At 43.0% G+C, this 20,744-nt stretch overlaps 1 protein-coding gene across 1 annotated transcript; it reads right to left on the reverse strand.

Moving 5' to 3' along the window:
- Positions 1-275: 275 nt before the first annotated feature.
- ZC4H2 (zinc finger C4H2-type containing) lies at positions 276-14,660 on the reverse strand. Its single transcript, XM_080990009.1, has 5 exons — positions 14,400-14,660; positions 8,835-9,006; positions 7,675-7,847; positions 5,384-5,546; positions 276-4,203 (listed from the first exon to the last, which is right to left on the reverse strand). Exons 1-5 carry the CDS (start codon positions 14,450-14,452, stop codon positions 4,090-4,092), a joined length of 675 nt encoding a protein of 224 aa, XP_080846135.1. The 5' UTR covers positions 14,453-14,660; the 3' UTR covers positions 276-4,089.
- Positions 14,661-20,744: the final 6,084 nt, after the last annotated feature.

Below are 20,744 nucleotides of genomic sequence, written 5' to 3' on the forward strand. Positions count from 1 at the left end.
GAGGCAAACCAATTAAGACAAATTCTGCTATTAGTAAAGAAAGAAGATGTTAAAATGTGGGGTGTGAGTGATAGTCAAGATGTATTCCTGGTAGTGGCAGCTTTTTTACTTAATGAAAAACCTTAAGGATGTAGAATTGGGTTCAAAGCCTTTCATAAAAACAAGTTACAATTTTGCAGTCTAGATGGAAGCATCCAGTTTCAATTAAGACCTTGCTTACTTCCATTGGCATCATCCACTGTTCTATAATAATAGAACCCAGGTATTTTTTAAAAAATGGTTAATTAAGGGATATTATAGAATTAAGAATTTCTGCAATAATAATGAGTAAGAGTGCTCTTGGTTTGAGCTTAGGTGAGTTAGTTCCTTTATAGTAAAATATATTATTAAACAGCAAGTAAAAAGAGAATTTCAACCATTCAAAAACCTGATATTGGCACATAATTTCAATGCCAAAGGATGCATGACCCCAATTTATAAACTGTTAACAAAATGAATTTATAAAATATTAACAAAATGAGGCACAGGTGATCTAACGGAATTATAAAAATGTAGGGGAAATGGTTTAGGTTGTGATACTGATCCCATAAAATGGAAAATAAAATGCAGCAGGGGGCATATGAAATCAATTTCAGCAAGAATTCACGAAATGACCCTTATGATCAATTTTAGGTTCCACTGGTGATAATCCCCAACCTCTCCCCCAAATGAGTGCATATTTACAATTATGGAGGGAATGCCATTCAGTGGAAGTTTTTCATGAAATACCGCTCCTAGAAATTAATTTAATGCAAGAATTTATACCAATCCTATCTTTAACATTATTGAGGATATGGGATGGGCCAAATCAAAATAGTTTGGAAAGAGAAATGAATTTATATTTTTTTGTTTGCTGCCAGGATGATTATCAAAAAATAAATAAATAGGAATACTTAGAGATTAAATAAGGATTTATGGTATAGTCAAATCAGGCCCATAGCTATTGCTGAAAAATTAACTCAGAAATTAAGGGCAAGCAAAAAGATTCATTTTCAACTATATAGCAAGAATTTATTTTATATATACCGTAAACGATGATAACAATGTTCAAATGCCTTTTTGAAATATGCTACTATCTTGAATTCTTAGAAGCTTTTCAGCTTAAACTGAACTCTGAAAAAAGAACATGAGGACAACATCCCAATATTTATGAACAAAGAAAATCTTTTTTAAAAGGACTTGTTACTACCATCCAAATCAACAATTATTTTTTCCAGGCATTGTGAATGCAACCAACATGGGGGGGGGGGTTTAATTTTGATTTTCATGCAATTGTATTGTTTTCTCCTTAGTTTTATTTTAATGTTATTGCACTACACGTTTCTGATTAAATAAATAAAAAAGGCAAAAATCCCAACCCTAGCAGCATGTGAAACAGGATAGGCAAACAAAAATGGTGTTTTAAAACACTGTCCCTTTAATAGCTATTCTTGAAATCTCTGTAGCAACAGAAAATAACATTTTTTCAATGTTTACAATATTAGTTGGTCCCAAAAAAGGATGCACTCTCACTTGTTCCTAAATCAGACTCTTTCTAGGCTACAAAAGGGCTAATAATAGATCCCATTATATCAGGGGTGGGGAATCGGTAGCCCTCAAGATGTTGTTGGACGCCAGCTGCCAGAAGCCCCAGCAAGCATGCCCAATGGTTAGGGATGATGGGAGTTGTAGTTCAGCAACATCTGGAGGGCCACATACTTCCCCCCCCATTACATCTAAGGACTAGAAATGTGAAAAGCTTCTGAAAGATTCACACTTTAAAAAAATACTGCACAAATGTAAAGCAAACAGACATTTATAATCCTACATTTATGCTGAATAGCCTTTTATATAAATCATTGGACTGTGCATGGGCAGTGTAAGCCCAAGTGTTAATACTCAATCACATAGCCTAGCTATATTGCTTGCTTTGTAGCTGATGTTACCAAGAACAACAAAAGTTATCTCTTCACTGTGTTAAAATAACTCAGACCCTTGTCCGTGCCAGAGAATTAATTTGGCCATCATGGCATCACCACTCTGAATAAACATCTCGATGCTGACTCAGTCTTGTCTGTTGATAGTTCAGAAGGGGATGCTTTTCTTTTCTTCATTTTGCATCACTCAGGTGGTAGCCACCAGGGCTCTTCATGTGTGTGCCATAATCAAGCACAGTAGAAGACCACAAACCAACAGTGCAGAAGACTAGGTCCAAACCCTGATACAGTGGTACCTCGCAAGACGAATGCCTCGCAAGATGAAAAACGCGCAAGACGAAAGAGTTTTCTGTTTTTTGAGTCGTTCCGCAAGACGAATTTCCCTATGGGCTTGCTTCGCAAGACGAAACGTCTTGCGAGTTCTTGCGAGTTTGTTTCCTTTTTCTTAAAGCCGCTAAGCCGTTAATAGCCGCTATGCCGCTAAGCCGCTAATAGCCGTGCTTCGCAAGACGAAAAAACCGCAAGACGATGAGACTCGCGGAACGGATTAATTTCGTCTTGCGAGGCACCACTGTATCTGCAGTTAAAAGATGGGTATGGAACCTTCTCACCCATAAGGCTGTACTCCCTTCCGGGCAACTTTCCTGGGACTGCATGCCAGACAAAACGGGCAGAATAATAGAGCCTCTTACATTTGTACAGTAAGCTACATTTCTTCATCTACCAACCAGGCAAGCAAGAGGCATTCTCATGGATCAGGGGCAGGTTCCAGTCAGGCAAAAGCACTTGAGGAGTGCACAGATCAAGACTGGTGAGGGTTCAGCCTGGGGTGAAGAGTCCTGCAGGCTAGACAGAGGGGGCCATGTTTGGTCTGCAGATGGGAGATTCTTCACCCCCTAAATTAAAAGGGAACAGGGGAAAGGCCTTTCTCTGTTGGGGACCCTGCTTGTCGCAGGCTGTCAGTCACAATTCTGGGCTAAGGAAGCAAATAGTTAACCTGAAAATAAAAGCCTGGTGGCTAGTTCATCTAAGGTCCATCTAAGGCCAGCACTCTGTTCTCACAGTGGCCAACCAGATGCCCAGCAGGAGCCCACAAGGAGAACATGAGCACAACAGCACTCTCCCCACTTGCAGTTCCCAGCAACAGGTATTCACAGGCATACTGCCTCCAATAGTGGAGGGGGACCATAGCCACCCGGTGAAAAGCAACTTCCTATGTCTCTGCAGGAGCACAAAAAGTCTTGCAGAAGTTTCAGCTTCTTTTCAGCAAGTGCCTACTTCCTTAACATTGCAAACACAAAAATGTTTTTCTTTGTGTGGGTGATACTTGCTAAAGCATTGGATGCCAAAATAGTGGTCAAATAGTATTTCCCTAAGCCAGAAGGCAAGCCTGTGTACAGGCTCCTTGGCCCTCCCCATGATTAGCAAAAATGGGGTGCATTGTCCAAATAGTTAAAAATTGCAAATAATAGCACAGTCGAATGCAAGTTTGCATGAACAGATAAGATAATTGATCGGTGTTTCCAGGTAGTGCAGAATACTGATTCCCTTAACACATACCCTTGATTATAACTGGAAGAGAAATGGGTGAGTAAAGACACACTTCCCATAAAATCAGACATACACAGTTTTGCCCACTTAAAGACTCTTCAGCTCTGGAAACTAGCATAAAGGCTTGATACAAAATTAGTGGAGGAATGGAATGAAACTTGGAATGGAAAACGAAGATGTTTTAGCAAGCTGAGTAGAAAATCATTCAGTTTGTTTTTCTAAAACATTAAGCATGTTATCACTGATCGGATAAAAGCCTTTGTTTTCTCTGTACCAGGTGTTCTTCAGCCTGAGGGTGGTACAGGTTCTACTTGTGCGTACGAGTCCAAATGGTGGGATGACAAACATGTCACAAACTGTAGCACCATTGCCTCTTAATAACTTCCTATAAAGCAGAAAATCAAAAGATGAAAATAAGGTCCAAAATGAAACAGTTGTGCTTAACATCATGATAAATAGAAACAAAAGCTAAAGTCAGGCTTGTAATTTTGCACTCAGATGGACGCTGGTCACATTTATGGTTCTACTGAAAAATGGGGCATGGTTGGGGTCTGGTTGGGTCACAAACTTCCTTGGCAGGCTTTCATTCGTCTTGCTTCCTCTTGGGCTTCTTTGGGTTCCGAGAGCGGCTTTTGGCTTTGCAGAGAGGGCAGATTGGTGCATTCCGATGGATCTGCTGATGGCATGACAAGCAAGCCTGAAATACAATAAAACCATCCCATTAGGAAAGTGGTTTTTCCCTGGAAAGCCAGGGTGAGCAGCTTCTTCACCTTGATGGTTCCGGACACAGCCTGGCCAAATTTCCTCAGAAGTCAACAAACACATACCAGCTGGGAGAAACTCTCTCATAATACCAGAACTCAAGAGCCACCTGATAAAAACAACTGGCAGCAGGAGGTTACAGGACAGCTGAAAGAAAGACTTCCTCATCACACAAAGCACAATCACTTGCAAGAAACATCCCTTAAGTTTATTCTAAGATGGCCCAGGACCATGTCTAAGCTTGCAAAAATAAACAAAGCTGGAGAGAGTGTGGTAACATGGGCTCATATTTCCATATACGGTTGGGGCATGAGGTAGCACAAGCATTCTGGCATAAGGTACAGTGGTACCTCGGGTTAAGAACTTAATTCGTTCTGGAGGTCTGTTCTTAACCTGAAACTGTTCTTAACCTGAAGCACCACTTTAGCTAATGGGGCCTCCTGCTGCTGCTGCGCCGCCGGAGCACGATTTCTGTTCTCATCCTGAAGCATAGTTCTTAACCCGAGGTAATATTTCTGGGTTAGCGGAGTCTGTAACCTGAAGCGTATGTAACCTGAAGTGTATGTAACCTGAGGTACATGTAGCCAACCTGTAGAGCCAGACCCAACACTTGTGCTGCGTTCTCTTAACATTAATATTAGAAATCTCTTCAGCATGAGGAATTAGTATGTCTTTTATTAACTGCAGCCCAGCTTGAAATTGTGCAACGTCGGTCATGGAAAGCGGGGATCCCTTCTTACAACTGGATCAATAATGTATGGGAAGAGCTTTTCTTAGACCATCTCATGAGACATAGAAGAGCAGTGAAAGGGGTTACAAAAACGGATAATTCTGGTGAACTGAAATTTTCTTTTTCTTTTTCTTTTTTGCATTTGTGAATAAAGGGGAAAGTTTCCCTTCTCACATCTCAAGAGGGCCTGTGGAGAGGAAATGCTGACTAATAACCTAGAGTTTTATACTTAGAATTTATTCTGCAAACTGACGCATGATCCATGATTTATTTGAATGAACTGTATATTTGTGCTCCAAAATTTATGGAGGGTGAAGGGTGCCACAATGTGTTGTTTTGTTGCTGGATTGCCTGACCACCAGTGACCCAAAAGGTGTGTCCTTACCTTCATGGGTGGGGGTTGCTGTCTGAATGTTGCTGTCTGTCTGGTGTCCTGTTTCCTGGCCACCTGTAGCTGTTGAGCAGCAGCTGCAGCCGCAGCCAAAGATTCTGGGATAGGAGGTTCCTGTGGTTCTGTTTGCCATTCAGCTTTCTGCTTTTCAAAGTAGCTAAATAAAGAAGAAAAACTAATACAGGCTATGCAGAATTGCTGCCACTCTGATTCTTTCAGGGAGCTTACATTAGCCTTCACTGACCTGGTGCACTCCAGATGTTTTTGACCACAATTCCCATCAGCCCCAGCTAGCACAGCTGATGGGAGCTGTAGTCAGAAACATCTGGAGGGCCCAAGGCTGGGGCAGACCTTGGCTTTGATCCAGTAGTGCTTTCCTTGTGTGATTATGCTGCCACTCACTGACAGACACGGGGAAACAAGACAAGCCTCATCTGCGATACACATTTAAAGCAGTTTTATAACAGTTTAAATAGGCACAGCTTCCCCCAAAGAATCCTGGGAACTGTAGTTTGTTAAGAACACTGAGAGTTGTTAAGAGACACACACATACACACTTCCTCTCCCAGAGATGCAATTCCTAGAGTGGTCTGACATTCAATCACTCTTCCCAGGGAACTCTGGGAGTTACAGCACTGGGGGGAGGATAGAGAGTCTAAAAAGTCTCAGTCCCCTTAACAAACTACAGCTCCCAGGATTCTTTGGGGGAAGCCATGACATTTTAAAGTTGTATGATTCTGCTTTAAATGTATAGGGCAGTTGAGGCCAAAGATGACTCTTCCAAAATATTATGGGGAATATTCAACATCTGGGAGTAGTCAACTCAGAGCTGCCATTTTGAACACCTGCCATGTGTCAGGTGTCATGTTCCATCCTGAGTACCTGTTCCTAAAGTTTTTGAACTACTATCTTCAAAATATATCATGTGAAGTATAAAGTGTACGGTTCAGGTATTGAATAGACTGCTTCTCCTTTCATCCCTACAGGTGCTTCCCTATATCTTTGATATCAGTAGGAAGACTCTTGATGTTAGAATGCTGGATGGAAATCTCTCTATCAAAGTGAGGTGTCAGCTAACAAAGAACAGTGTATCCCATTTGTGGTAGATTTCCATCCAGCATCTCCTAACTAACACCTGGCAATCAGAGAAAGCTACTCATAGTTGGCAAACTCTAAACTGCTTGCGATCAGCAAGCTTCCCAATCTATGCAAAGTATTAGTGAGACTTAGTGTACTTAAGCCATCTATCCGCAATCCTGGATCTTCTTGTCATTCCATCACCTGTGTGTGTCTGCTTCAGACAGCTACTTTCAAAAGCAGCAGGATGGCTAGAACATATTGCATCAAACAGGACATCACCTGCAGGTACTGGGTAATTCAATCCATAGCATTGAATGCAGAACTGCAATATGTCATGTCCAATACATAGGTAAAACTACAACCAACCTACACGGACATTTTAGAAACCACAAATAAGCAATTTTTACACACACATGTGGAGCAACCTGTCACTCAGGGTGGTCCAACTTTCCATACCAAATGGGCCGCAAGAGTACTTAGGGGAAGTAAAGCCCTCTCGCTGCCTTCCCAAACCTGGCTAAGTGAGGTGCTGAGTTTTGGGAAGAATGCTCAAGGCTCTGGCAGGGTCTTCAATCCCTCCCACCTCCTTGCCAAGGCTAGGGAAGTGCTAACTGGGCTTTGGGAAGGTGGTGTGAGGGCTGCAAGGGGGTGGGTGTCAAATGTTGCCAAAGGCCACGAAAAGGCCCCAAGGGCTGCATATTGGACCACCTTGCTGTTACTAAACACTTCAGTTCTGAGAAGCACAACCAGGCAGACTTCTCAATAATTGCTTGTCAGCAGATACAATAGCGTTGCAAAAAGGGAGAACTTCTGCATGCACATGCTGGACACATGAACACAGCATGACCTCAGCCATCACTAGGCTTCAGCGAAGGAGGGTCTTCTGAGCATTCCATTCTCAAAGCTCTATAATTGCTGGCTTGGGAATAGTATCATTTTTGTCAGAGCAATTGATGAATGCAGAAGCCAAAATGTTTTACTATAATTTACAATTTCTGTTTTTAAGCCTTAGAGAACAGTAAACAAAATCTCCGAAAGCATGATCCTCAAGTAAAGAGAGATCCAAAGGGCCTTCAGAGTACTGGACATAGTCCATCACGGCACCCTGCATACACATTCCCTCTTCATTGTGCTTGAGAAGCTGTTTGCCTCTCAGGACCTGAAAGCAGGTACCTAAGCTTTTAACAAGTAATGTGTCAGCTTACTCAAGGGAGAGCTTCTCTTCCTCCTCACACAAATCTGGCAGCCTCTGCAAGCCCAGAGTCATCCTCAAGGCATCCACATGCTCCTTCAGAGGCTTGTACTCCTCATGCAAACGGCGGGTAGACTCCAAGAGCTTATTGAGGTCGTTCTCCGACTGCTTGATTGTGTTCTCCATCTGGAGAAGGAACAAGGCAGCATTCATTAGGTTTGTCCAGCCCCGCCTGAAATGCAGCTGCAACAAAAGCACCAGGAGGCCCACACAATGTTGAGGTTTTTACATTCAGGTGAATATTTAAAAGAGACCAATGAAACTGTGATAAAGAGAGTCATCTGGGATACGGAAAGTCCATGCTGGATTCTGCAGGAGGCCAGAAACAGCACAGGTTGTGGGAACAGAAGCTGAAGTCAATGCCCTGAGAACCTCAGTTTTAAAAATCAAGTTTCTAGGTCTTATGGTTCTGAAGAGATGTTCGTGGACTGCTGCAGTATCAGGAACCAGAGAGGTGGCTGTCTAAGATTCCCTGTACATATTCATTTCCTGTTTATTCCTGTTTCCCCTTCTTCTGCCACTTTCCCAGTGCTGAATTTCCCAGTGCTGAGCTATCCTCTCATAGTGAGTACATAAAATACATTGATGGTGCCATAAAATATTAACAATAATATTCGTATTGGGCAGGATTCTAGACCTTTCTCTCTCACTCACTCTTTGTCCCTCTCTCTGCTTCGCCCCCCCCCCGCCCTCCCCCCCACATCAAGCATTGTAGCAAGATCATAAATAATGAACATAACATCTTCTTTTCTCCCACCTTTTAGCACAGTGACAGAAAGTTCAATAGTTGAATGTTTTGTTCACATAAAAGTTGCTCTGAGTTCCCTTCTGCCTAGCCTGTCAGGGGGGAAAGTGAAATAACAAATCTTGGACAGACAACATTTTTTGCAACCAGGTCTGGGAAGCAAATCAATTCAGCACACATTTCTGAGGAGTAGCATCTAAGAGGGAAAGCACAACATTAGTAGTAGATAAGCCTTCACACTATGCCAGGTTACTCAGGAGTACACCCAACAAATGCAAGAGTCATGCTTACTCCCAGGTAAGTATGCATAAGACTGCAACTCGAATGATCATGAAAACTCATTACCACCATGCGTGGCTGTCACTTACAACATTGATGTCAGCATGGATGAGTCTCAGTTCCTCCACATGAGCCATTTTCTCCTGCAGCAGGAGGTCCATCTCCTGTTTGTATTCCTTGAGGTGCCTTTCCTCAGATTCCAGAGCCTCGAATTCAGCCTTCAAGCGGGCCTTGATCTTCTCCATTTGCAAAGTCTTGTTTCTGGGGAAGGGGGGAGGGGATACACACAGGCACAAATGCACAGAAAATATCAAAGTAAAGCTGAGGTGGCATTTCCTGTTTGCCAAAAGGCATTTAAATCATTCCAGCCACAGTCATAAATGTCAGGTGATGAGGCTGAGCTCCAAAGAAAGTGGGGTTTGGCAGCAGGGACATAGAATGGCCATGTTTTGAAGCTTTGGCTATGTTCAAATCTGGGCATCATAAGCCGAGAGATGCACAACCGTCACACATGCAGCCCCTTTGCTCCTGCGTCATACCTTGCTTCATACAAAACAACCCCCAAATCTACAGTCAACCATAGCTTCCTGTTACACCCAAGTGGGAAACATTGGTCAACCGTTTCTAATCAAGTCTGGATATGAAGGGTTAAAGTTGGCTTTAAAATCTTGACTTGTTCCAAAGCCATGGTTTCCTGGTTCTAACACTACAGGTTAGGGTTAGCTGCCACTTCCTAGCTTTTCCACTCGCTCATTTTTAAATAATAAAATTTAAAGGGCAGAGGCCACATATGTGCCATTTTTGGCTTCAAATGCAATTTGGCAATTTTTGACCAGTCAGCTGACTGGCATGTCAAATGTACAATCAACATATCTAACTGGCACATGGTTCATTTCTTGCTTAACAGATTACCTAATGCAAGGTATTTGGGCACAACTCAGTGACTTAGCAGGGAAGAAAAAGCACTGGTGCTTCCAGTATCAGAGGCAGTACCAGTTTTAGGGGAACATGAATGGGAGAGTGCTATTGTGCTAATATCCTTATGAGCTTCCTATAGGCATCTTGTTGGCCACTGTGGGAAAAGAATGCTGGACTAGCTGGGCCTTTGGAATAACAGGGCTTTACTTATGAGCATAAAGGGACGCGAGTGGCGCTGTGGGTTAAACCACAGAGCCTAGGACTTGCCGATCAGAAGGTCGGCGGTTCGAATCCCCGCGACAGGGTGAGCTCCCGTTCCAGCTCCTGCCAACCTAGCAGTTCGAAAGCACATCAAAGTGCAAGTAGATAAATAGGTACCACCCCAGTGGGAAGATAAACAGTATTTCCGTGCGCTGCTCTGGTTCGCCAGAAGTGGCTTAGTCATGCTGGCCACATGGCCCGGAAGCTGTATGCGGACAAACGCCGGCTCCCTTGGCCTATAGAGCGAGATGAGCGCCGCAACCCCAGAGTCGGTCACGACTAGACCTAATGGTCAGAGGTCCCTTTACCTTTACCTTACTTATGAGCATAGGAAGTTGCCTATACCGAGTTGGGACCATCTAGCTCTGAGCTGTCTGCACTGACTGGCAGTGGCTCTCCACTTTTATAAACAGGAATCTTCACTAGCCCTGCCTGGAAATGCCAGAGATTGAACCTGGGACTTTCTGTGCTTCACCACTTAGCTCTAGCCCTACCCTGTTGGATCTCAGTCCCCAGCACCACCACATCTAAGGCAGCCAACTCTTCTTTGTAGCCTCTGTCTGGTGAAACCTGCTCCATACACCTTAACTTCTACATTGCCATTTTCTGCACTGCTTCTGTTGCCCCTCTCTTTCCCATTACAGCACATCATTAGCACCAAGGCTTCAACAACAGGGGAAAATGGAGTCGTATCATATCTTTTGCCACCTCTGCATGGGCCTCCTCAGCTGCAGTGGAAATGATCAGAGAGACGCTGTCCCTCATTACGGCCTCACCTGCAGCCTACAATGCCGTAACGGCTCTGTCACCAGCTCTGTCACCCCCTTCTCTCAAGCCTCATGCACTCACACTTCCAAGAACACATTGAACAAAAGAGCACACTTTTGCACACACTTTTCCTGGTCTCCTCAGCACATTTTGCCGCAGCTCAGAACAAATGGGAGGATGAAGACTTGCAGCAATGCCATCTTTTTGTTCAGAATGGAACACGTAGCACAGTGGCAGAAGGAGAGAAAACCCTGAGCTAGGTGGCAAAATAACTGGTTTCTCTTCAGAAGTCCCAAGTTCAATCTATTGCATCATCTCCACCAACACCTTCACACAGGAGGGCAGGAGTCTACATGAGACACTGTGGGGGGGGGGGGGGAATTCCTGCCATTCAGAGTAGACCATATTTCCTTAAGTAGGTTACATGTCTGACTCAGTATAAGCCCGGCTTATCTATTCAGAGGGTTCATCTCTTTGGGGGAAATAGTGTTCTTTACAATGATAGAAGAAATGAAAAAAGAGAGAAAAGTTTAGGCTACCTCTAGCACAGCTTGGATGTCAGAGGAGGAATTAAGGTAGAACAGAGAATCATAACTAAGAGAGAAGGAAACCTGGGAAGGGGGGAGCTTTCAGTCAAGTCGCTGTTGTTAGAAATTGAATAAAATAATAACAAGTTGCCATTAATTTATCAGTTTTGATTTTCTCCTATGCCCTTCTCTGTTCCTGGGTCAACTTTTCATTCAAGGCTACTTGTAATGCCCTGTGTTATCCCTACAAGCAAATCTGTAACCAGTGGGTTATAAAAACCCACCCTTAAATAAGGAGAGGAGAGCGTTGGACATTAGAAGCCAGAATAGTCTTCAAAATAATAATAATAATGAAAAAGCTATAGAACGATCAGTATCTCCTCCTTCATCCATCAATCTAATACACACACTCCTCTTGCAAATCATGCCTCGAAACTCACTCCTATGGTGTTTCACTTTTATTTTGGGCATTCATGTGCTGGCTGTATAACTAGATTCTCTGGGTATTTTGCATTAGAAACCCAAAGCACAATTCAAATTTGACACAATGAAAACACTGAAGTTAATTATAGAACAATAAAATCCATCTGAAATCATAAACACAACAGCATTTTTTTTTAATCCAGCATGAGGGAGGCGTGGTGTCAGAATCTAACCCACCAGACAAATGTGCCTACTGTAAATAAAAGGTACAGAGTGCCTCCAGACTGTCAATTTTTGTGTGTGAGGGATTTATGCAGTTAAATTGGATTAAAGAGATCTGCCACCGTAGCACAACAAAGAAATGGTCTTTCTGCAGGTTGAAAAGTGATGGGAAAATGCACTGGAAAGAGTGAAGTGAATAGGAGAAAATCTTATATGTACACAACAAGGAAATCAGGATGAAATCTCAATAAACAAGACCTCTGGAATCACAGAAATGGCCTCACATGGCACCTTAAAAGGCAAGTGTCTGGGGAGCGCTTTCTGTTAAAGAGGGTGCTACCATCGAAAAGGTCCTCTCCCCAGTCACCACCTGCCTCACTTTGTTAGAGGCTGAGGACAGGAGACCCTGGAAAAGGCCCTCTGTAGAACAGACTTTGGATTTTTCATGGTCTGATGATTAGATACAAATAAACTAATTGGATCTCTGTAGAACAGAGGCAGCTATCCAGAAGTTGTAGACTACAACATAATCAGCACTGGCCAGTACAGCTAATATTTATGAATTATGGCAGTTGTAGTCCAAAACTGGGAGGGCCCCACGTTGGCTACCCCTGTATAGAAGATCTCAAGATCCAAGCATGTATGCATTGGAGAAAGCAATCCTTCAAGGAGCCTGGCCCAAACTGCTCAGGATTTTATAGGTTAATACAACAGAGCTTGAGCATAAGCACTAGAGCATTTTCCTTGCATACAGAAAGCCAGAAGTTCAACCCCTGGCATCTCCAGGTAAGGCTTGGAGAGACCCCCTCCCTGAAATCCTGGGGACTTGCTGCCAATCAGTGTTGGCAACTGTGTTGGCATTCTGGTCTGATACAGTATGAGGCAGGTTCCTATGGTCCATTTCAAAATGTGACTCTGCCTTCACAAAAAGACTTAGACAAGGTAAATGAAATAATAAGAAGAGCATGATGTTCATATTATATAAAACACCACATTAAAAGTGAACGAGGAATGGTGCTTTGCAAACTACATATGTCCCAGTAACATGCACTACTGTCCACTTTATAAAAATGTAAAAGGTTCCATTGCATGGAAGGGTGGGCATTCCCAGCTCATTCTGTGTGTTTTTGTGTGTGTGTGTTGGAGGGAGGCTTTAGAAAACTGCAGCAGCTGTGCTCAGTCCATTATTTCTTTCTTTTGTGTGTCTCCAATGTGCAATCTACTCCCTTAATAAGCAGGGGAGTTGATCCCCCTGCATAAAAGAGAAAGGAAAGAAAACTGACTATGCTTTGCATCCCTATATTTACCAAGGCCCTTCTCTTTTATCACAGGAGAAGGGAAACACAGTGTGCGTCTAGAATGACACTATTTTCTGGTGAGATTCAGTCACATACAGGCAAATTGCATGGGTTGTGAAATTAAAGTAGATTTGGAACTCCTGCACAACAAAACCGCTTCCTCCCCCAAATCAAACTTTTTTGCACTGGAATGTGTGGGACAGGCACAATGTCAAATAACCTCTCTGTAAACAAATCAGAATAAATGCTCAATAAATATCTGGTGTCTAAACCTCCTTGCAAACTTGTGCAAACAAATCAGGATGAATGTTCAACAAACAGGTCATCTGGAAGGTTATCTGTGTTAGGTAGATAAAAACTTGTAATGAAGATTTCCCCAATACAAATTCTGCCTCATCCTCTCTTGGCAAGGATATACCCAAATTCACCTGTCTTCTACCTTGACTATTTCCAAAAGTGTTTCAGCTTAGGAGGAATAACATCTTCAACTTAGAAATCTATCTTCCAACTTTGTTCATCGTCAGAGCTCCTCATCCATCAAAACTGCTTTATGTTGCTAAAAAAAATTACTGTTTCCAATCCCAGTTACAAGGGAGCAAGCTTTATTGAGCCCAGTGGGACTTCTTCCTGAGTAAGCCTGCACAGCATCAGGCTTATTAATTTGTTTCCTGAGGCATCCTTCCATAAAGAATGTAGCAAGGCAGACTTTAACACAGAACAGCTTTTGACAACTAGGTGCCCTCCAGATGTTATTGGACTACAACTCTCGCTATGCTGGCTGAGGCTGGTGGGAGTTATAGTTTAACATCTAGAGGGGACTAGGTTGGTAGAGGCTGATACAAAGCAATTAAAATGATAATAATGGACGATTTTCTGCAAATGTGTGGTCCATAATTCCGCTGTGCATATTTTATGTGTATTCATCATAAGTATGTCTGGGGCCGCCTCCCCCTCCCCCCGTCTGTTGCTCTCAAAAGAAGCTCCATTTAAAATCCAATGGACCTTTTGTGTGACATTTATAGTAGCTACTTTTACACTAGCATAAATTAGCCACTCTTTCACAGTGGAAAAGGAAAACGGGCGCGAGGAGAAATTAAGCTGCAATCCGACGCACGCTTTTTCCTGGAAGTAAACCACGACAGACACAGAAGGGCTGTATTCGGAGTAAACATGCGTGGAATCGGGCTGTATATCACCATCCTTTCTAAAAACGGCACACAAACAACGAAAGCCTTACCTGATCTCTTTGATGCTTTCAAGTTTGCACATGATTTCCTGTTCATCAGCCATGCTTTCTCATTCGCGATTTTAACCTCCCGTGGAAATGAACAAAATAATAGCAGGCAAAGAGGAGGGAGAAAGGAAAATCCAATACAATAGGCACAATGTAGCCGCCCCGACCGTGCTTCTGAGCGCAAAGACTGCGGTAGGGGAGAGCGAGACCTCTCGGGACTTCGAGTTCAGATTGTAATAGCGGTCCAGGCTCACTTAGGCGGCCAAGACTACAAGGCCCACAATGCAAAGCGCGGAGCTACTGCTCTCTTTCTTCCGGCAACCTCTCTTTGCATTTGTCACAGCTAATTATGTCCAGTGGTCATTAGGAGTGCAAATAAGTGAGATGCGTTTTCCTAGAGTGTTTTTTTTAGTGGAGATTGGAGAGTGGAGATTATGGATTTTTCCATAATAATGCTTCATCAAATGAATTAAAAACTACAACCTCTATTTGACAAAATTTGGATAAAATGCTGTATAAAAATTACATAGTTACTTTGTGCTATATATAGTCAATAGACGGTAGAATAGAGTAATGTATACTGTACGAAAGGAGAGCAAATTGCACAAAGCTATGTGTGTATGTCTGTGTGTGTGAGAGAGTATTGTTTTGTGTGAGCTTTGTGCAACATAGACAGCCCCCCTTTGTGAAATACAGTCATACCTTGGGTTAAATATGCTTCAGGTTGAGCATTTTCAGGTTACCCTCTGCGGTGACCCAGAAGTAACGGAACGCATTACTTCTGGGTTTCGCCACTCGCGCTCAAAATGACGTCACGCACATGCACAGAAGCTGCGAATCGTAACCCGCGCAGACGTGCAGTTGCGGGATGCATTCCACTCAGGATGTGAACAGGGCTGCAGAACGGATCCCGTTCGCATCTAGAGGTACCACTGTATAAACTAATTATTCCAATCACTTTGAAGAATATCTGTACGTTTTGTTCCGTAACTTTCATTCTCAAAGAGTTACAGACTTACTTTTTAAAATGAAAGCTGTAGGTTTGGGGGCTGCTGCTCACTGTGGGCTCTGTACATTCATACCCCCATTCTCACCTCTTGGCAGCCCTGCTCAAAACGCCCTTTCCTTGTCCTTACTGAACCAAAGCGATGGGTGTTTTGCTCCCTTACCCCACTCTCTCTCTTCAGCCCCTGCCTCCTTTTTGGAAAGAAAAAAAGAGGGGCTCCTGCCTCCTTCACAATTTGTGGTTCTTGCCTCCACCAACTATTGGTTCACACAAAGCATTCGCTTTTAGTTGTTCCTTTTTATGATAAAATGCACCACGTATTAATGTAGTGCAGCAGACTATTCCACTCCAAGACAGAGGGAATTAAGGTAAAAGCCCATTACCCTAGTGGTCTAGAGGCCTGTAACTGTAGCTGTGAACAGAAAGAGATAGAACGATTAAATTTTTTGCATCAGGACTTCCAATAAGGCAACACTGTCACCTTTTATTCATCTCACAATATCATGTCACATTCTTTTAAAAAGCTAGCTGCACATACATACGTGGGAGAAATATTGATTCAATGACCCTACCTAATTGGTAGTCTCTGAAACAATATGCAAAGTGAAAAACAGAAACCCCTTGAAATTCACCCTGTTCTGAATTTTGCATTGCAATTCTGCAGCCAAATAATGTATTCAATAAGGCATATACTGGAGTTAAGTGTGCATTAAAAATACATATATTAGTGAACATAACACACAATAGCCTTGCTGTCTGGGGCTGATGGGAATTGTAGCCCAAAACATTTAGAGGACACTAGGTCAGGACCATAGGAAGCTACCTTGATGGTAAGAGCTGTTTGACAGTGGAACAGACTTCCACAAGAGGTGGTGTACTCTTCTCCCTTGGAAGTTTTTAAGCAGAGGTTGGATGACCATCTGTCATGGATGCTTTAGCTGAGATTCCTGCGTTGCAGTGGGTCCCTTCCAGCTCTACACTTCTATGATTCTGTTATTTTACAACAACAGCAGCAGCAGCAGCAGCAGCAGCAGGAGCAGGAGCAACAACAACAACAACAACCAGATCTATTGTGAGATTAAATATTCTGCTGCATTTTCTGAGGAAACTGTTATGGTCCCCATAATTCATTCTGGAGGTCCGTTCTTAACCTGTAACTGTTCTTAACCTGAGGTACCACTTTAGCTAATGGGGCCTCCCACTGCCGCCATGCCGCCATCGTGCAATTTCTGTTCTCATCCTGAAGCAAAGTTCTTAACCTGAGGTACTATTTCTGGGTTAGTGGAGTCTGTAACCTGAAGTGTCTGTAACCTGAAGCGTCCGTAACCTGAGGTACCACTGTAATATAATCCTTGGTTTCAGGAGAACACTTAAAAAACCCAGATCAGCTTAGGGCTATATGTTTGGAGGATTCAGGATCCTTTGATGTGTGATTTAATTAGAGAAATTAAATGTGATTGCTTTGAGGGGGTTGAGGGACATTAGCTGCAGTGGGCCAGTGAGTCTCCTCTGGTTGCTAAGACACTGAGGGAACGAGAGCTGGCAGGTTGAGGAGATGAGGAGGGAGAGGAAATTAAGATTCCACAGAGAATGCACAAAACATGAGCAATGGCAAGGGGCTTATCCACCTTCAACAACAACATCAACAAAACTCATTTTTTTCTTTGTTATTTTTATTTTAACCCAAGGTAACATTTTCAAGCTGGATTTATTTCTTCATGGGTTTATTCAGTTCCCCATCACATCAATGAATGCAATATGAGTCAGACTGCAATCCATAGCCCACTTAAACCATCAACACCCCCTGACCACTGGTCCTGCTAGCTAGGGATAATGGGTATTGTAGTCCAAAAGCAGCTGGAGATCCAAGTTTGGGAAATATCAATATAGAAACTACTGAGTTAGATGGCAAGTTAAAAATGGTTTACTTACAAACCCTTCAAAGGTCAGATTCACGTGCTTTTCCATACAGCAGTTAGAAAACACAGGCAGGAAAATTTATGTTCCAGTGTGGTGAGTGCTTCTAAATTATTTGTTTAGAATCACAAAGATGGCTTGTTTAAGCCACACACTCTGAACTTGGAGCAACTAGCTCAGAACTCCTTACTGGTATGATTTACATGGTGGAATGGAAGAGAACAAAGGCTTGCTAACCCTCCCTCTCAAGGTAAGGTGGAGTGACCTAGCTAAGCCTGGCAGGACAGCTTACTCTATGGTCTTAACCCAATGATTCTCAAACTTCTTTCTCTGGGCCACATGTTCAGAATAAAAATTTCCTTGCGCCACACCGAATGTTTTTATTGATTAGAAATACAACGGAAAACAAAAAGAATAAACTCCTAGCAGTGCTTGATTTTGAAAAGATCTCTATCCATCTTCCTGGGGGGGGGGGTTTCAGCCAGAACTCACCGGGGCTCAGTTCCGGCACCTCTCAGGTGGGTGCGATTGCCATTCTAAGAGAATGAGAGGTGTTCATGGTGAGTTCCAGCACCAGTTTTTCTTAAAAAAAAAAAAAAAAAGCACTGCATTCTGCAATATAAATAAATAAATAAATACTACTTTGATACCACACTATACTACACTGAAATGTTTAAATGTCCTTGAATCTTTCTGCTAAACTTGCCATCCTCTCCTGCCAAACTACTGTGGTACAGCACACCCTTTGAGAACCACTGCCTTAAGCCTTTCATGCATTAATTAGACTTAAGCATTTTGGTTATATGAGGCTGATTATCCCATACGGGGGTGGGTGGAAGTTGTAATCCAGTAAGGTCTGGAGGGCCACTTGTTTGCTATCCACATTGTAGATAACTTCAATGAGTTGTGATAGCTAGATACATAAAAAAAAAAAAAAAATCAGCATTGCTGGTGGCTATTGACCTAGGCACATCCCACATGTTTGTAGAAGCCTTTTAAAGCAGCAGTGTGGCTCATGAAGATGGGATTTGCAAGTGGCTAAGAGGGAACACAGAAAGAAACTCCCAATGGATGCTATTTGCTTTGGGTGGGTGGTGTGGGAACTGATGATGCTTTGCAGACTAACAGCATCAGGATGTTTGCCATCCTGCTCATGCTCAGTAGATATATTTGTGAATACAGAAAACCGTGTACATGCAGAATGATGGGCTTGTCAGTGATCTCTCTCTCTCTCAAATAACATTTAAGAAAACAATTAATAAATATGAAGTCATTGAGACATACTTTCCATAAAGGTTAAAGGAGAATCATGAAATAGCTGACTCACTTTAATTTTAAAGGGCAAATCAATACGGGATAAGAGAGAAATAAAATGAGTCACTATAAAATTCATTTAATAAACTGGGGGGAGGGCGGCTAGCAGAGTTTGGATCATATCAATAAGTCCAGCTGGCTTTCTGGCAGTGACGCCTTGTGCCTCAATTTTCTTATTTATTTATTTGTACATCTGTTTCATCTGATTTCAGTAGAACCCTTGCTTCATTCTGTAAACTGCTTTGGGATCTATGATTGAGCAGTAAGACAACACAAAAATGAAACTACTTATGTATATATATGGGGTGTATAGGGGACGTGTAGCACCTCTGTTGGGGGACAGGTCATGCTCCTTTGGGGGTAGTTTGTCCACCTTTGGTCTCCACCCTGCTCTCAGCTCTCATCCTAGAAGCTGTCACCATGCGACCGCGGTCACACCCTGGGAATGGCTTCGACTGACCAGCTAACCAGGTAAGGGTAACAGATGAGTCTCAAACCCTTGGTGAGGTTCTGGAAGCTTGAGTGAATGAAACCAATAATGGGTCCAACAGTTTCTGACTGTGCTATAGAGGGAAATGAGGGGCAAATGGGGCTCATCAACCTGGGAAGTTAGCTCATCCAGGAGAAGGAAAACTCTGATCCTAAACCTCTGTTGAGAAAGGCTTCAGAAATAAATCCTGAGGAAAAATCTGTACTTGTTGTCTTGCAGGACATCTTCAGGAGAAGAAAAGGCTAAGCAGTAAACTCTACACAAATCCAGAGTGGAGTTGGATGGGTGACTTATACACCTCTGTCTGGCAACTCTTGCAGCCAAGCTGGTGCCAATTGTATTGTTCTGCTTTCCTTTGGACCAACCACAGCAGCGAGATCAAGGGGGGAGTCTTGTTATCTGGGCAGCCCAGGACCCTCCATGCACACTGCCCAGGAAAGAGGTCATTTCAGTGCTGCTAATGTGGGAGCAAGAAGTTATGAGTTACTGTTCTGTACAGACAAAGAAGGTGCTGTGATTCTCCAGTGGCTTGACTTCACACCCAGGAGCACACTCCATTATCTCTCAGGACGTGTGGAGACCAGCAACAACTGTGTCTGACAGTGAGGGCAGAACATAGCCATAGTTGCCAGCATCCACTGATAGCAGAGATACCCTTGCTTGTTTATATTTCATAAAACTGTAAAAAAACAAAACAAAAAAACCACAACCCTCAAAGTGGTTTACAAAGAGAATGAAACAATAAAATTATTAGAAACCGTCACAAGGAACTATTTAAACATTAAAGAAATCAGCACCAAACTACAGATTAAAACACACACCAGCATTTGACACATCTGGGTGGGCTTGCCTGAACAACGTTTTTAGCAGAACAGAGCAGAGTGAAAAAAATGCATGTTTGATGTCAATAGGTAAGGAATTCCAAAATGTAGCTGCCATATCTCCCCAGACTCTGTGATCATCATCTGAGGCCTCTGTGTGCCTCACCCACAAGAGGTCTAGAGGGTGGCAACAAGAGAGAATGGACTTTTATGCGGTGGTTTCCCGCTTGTGAGACGCTCTCCCCAGGGAGGTTCATTTGTTGCCTTCAACCCATATATTTAGGTGCCAGGCAAAAACATTCCTCTTCTCCCTGGCCTTCAGCTATTTAAACAATCTACGAACTTTTAAACTGGGGTGGGGGTACTGTTTTTGCCTAATACTATGTTATGTATTTTTGTATTTTTATATTGTAAACCACCCTGTGATCCTGGGATGAAGGGTGGTATAGAAATTTAATAAATAATAACAACAATAGATCAAGTTACTAGAAATGGGGAACGGGTATCCTGCAGCACCTCTATCAATGCCAATTCTGTTGACTGAAGTGGCTGAGTGGGTGCATTATGCCGGGAAGGTGGCCTCATTGGCAAACCTGTCCTAAGTTGTTTACGGCTTCTTATAGACGGACACCTTGAACTTAGCCCGGTTGCGAACCGGCGGCCAGTGCAGACCTCCGAGCACAGGTGTTACAAGCTGACAGGGTCAGCAATTGTGCTGCAGCATCCTGCACCAACAGCAGCATGCTCCTCCCTACTCCTCCTCCGCCTCCCAGCCACCCATTGAGCGCACTGCAGCAGCC

Source organism: Podarcis pityusensis (genome assembly GCF_964106645.2).
Source record: "Podarcis pityusensis genome assembly, chromosome: Z".
NCBI lineage: Eukaryota > Metazoa > Chordata > Lepidosauria > Squamata > Lacertidae > Podarcis > Podarcis pityusensis.

Coding starts and splice junctions, on each gene's coding strand:
- ZC4H2 (XM_080990009.1), bottom strand. CDS start 14,452: ATGGCTGATGAACAGGAAATCATGTGCAAACTTGAAAGCATCAAAGAG. Junction 5,547..7,674: donor GAAGAGAAGCTCTCCCTTGA/GTAAGCTGACAC, acceptor TTCTTTATTTAG/CTACTTTGAAAAGCAGAAAG. Junction 4,204..5,383: donor AGCAACCCCCACCCATGAAG/GTAAGGACACAC, acceptor ATTGTATTTCAG/GCTTGCTTGTCATGCCATCA.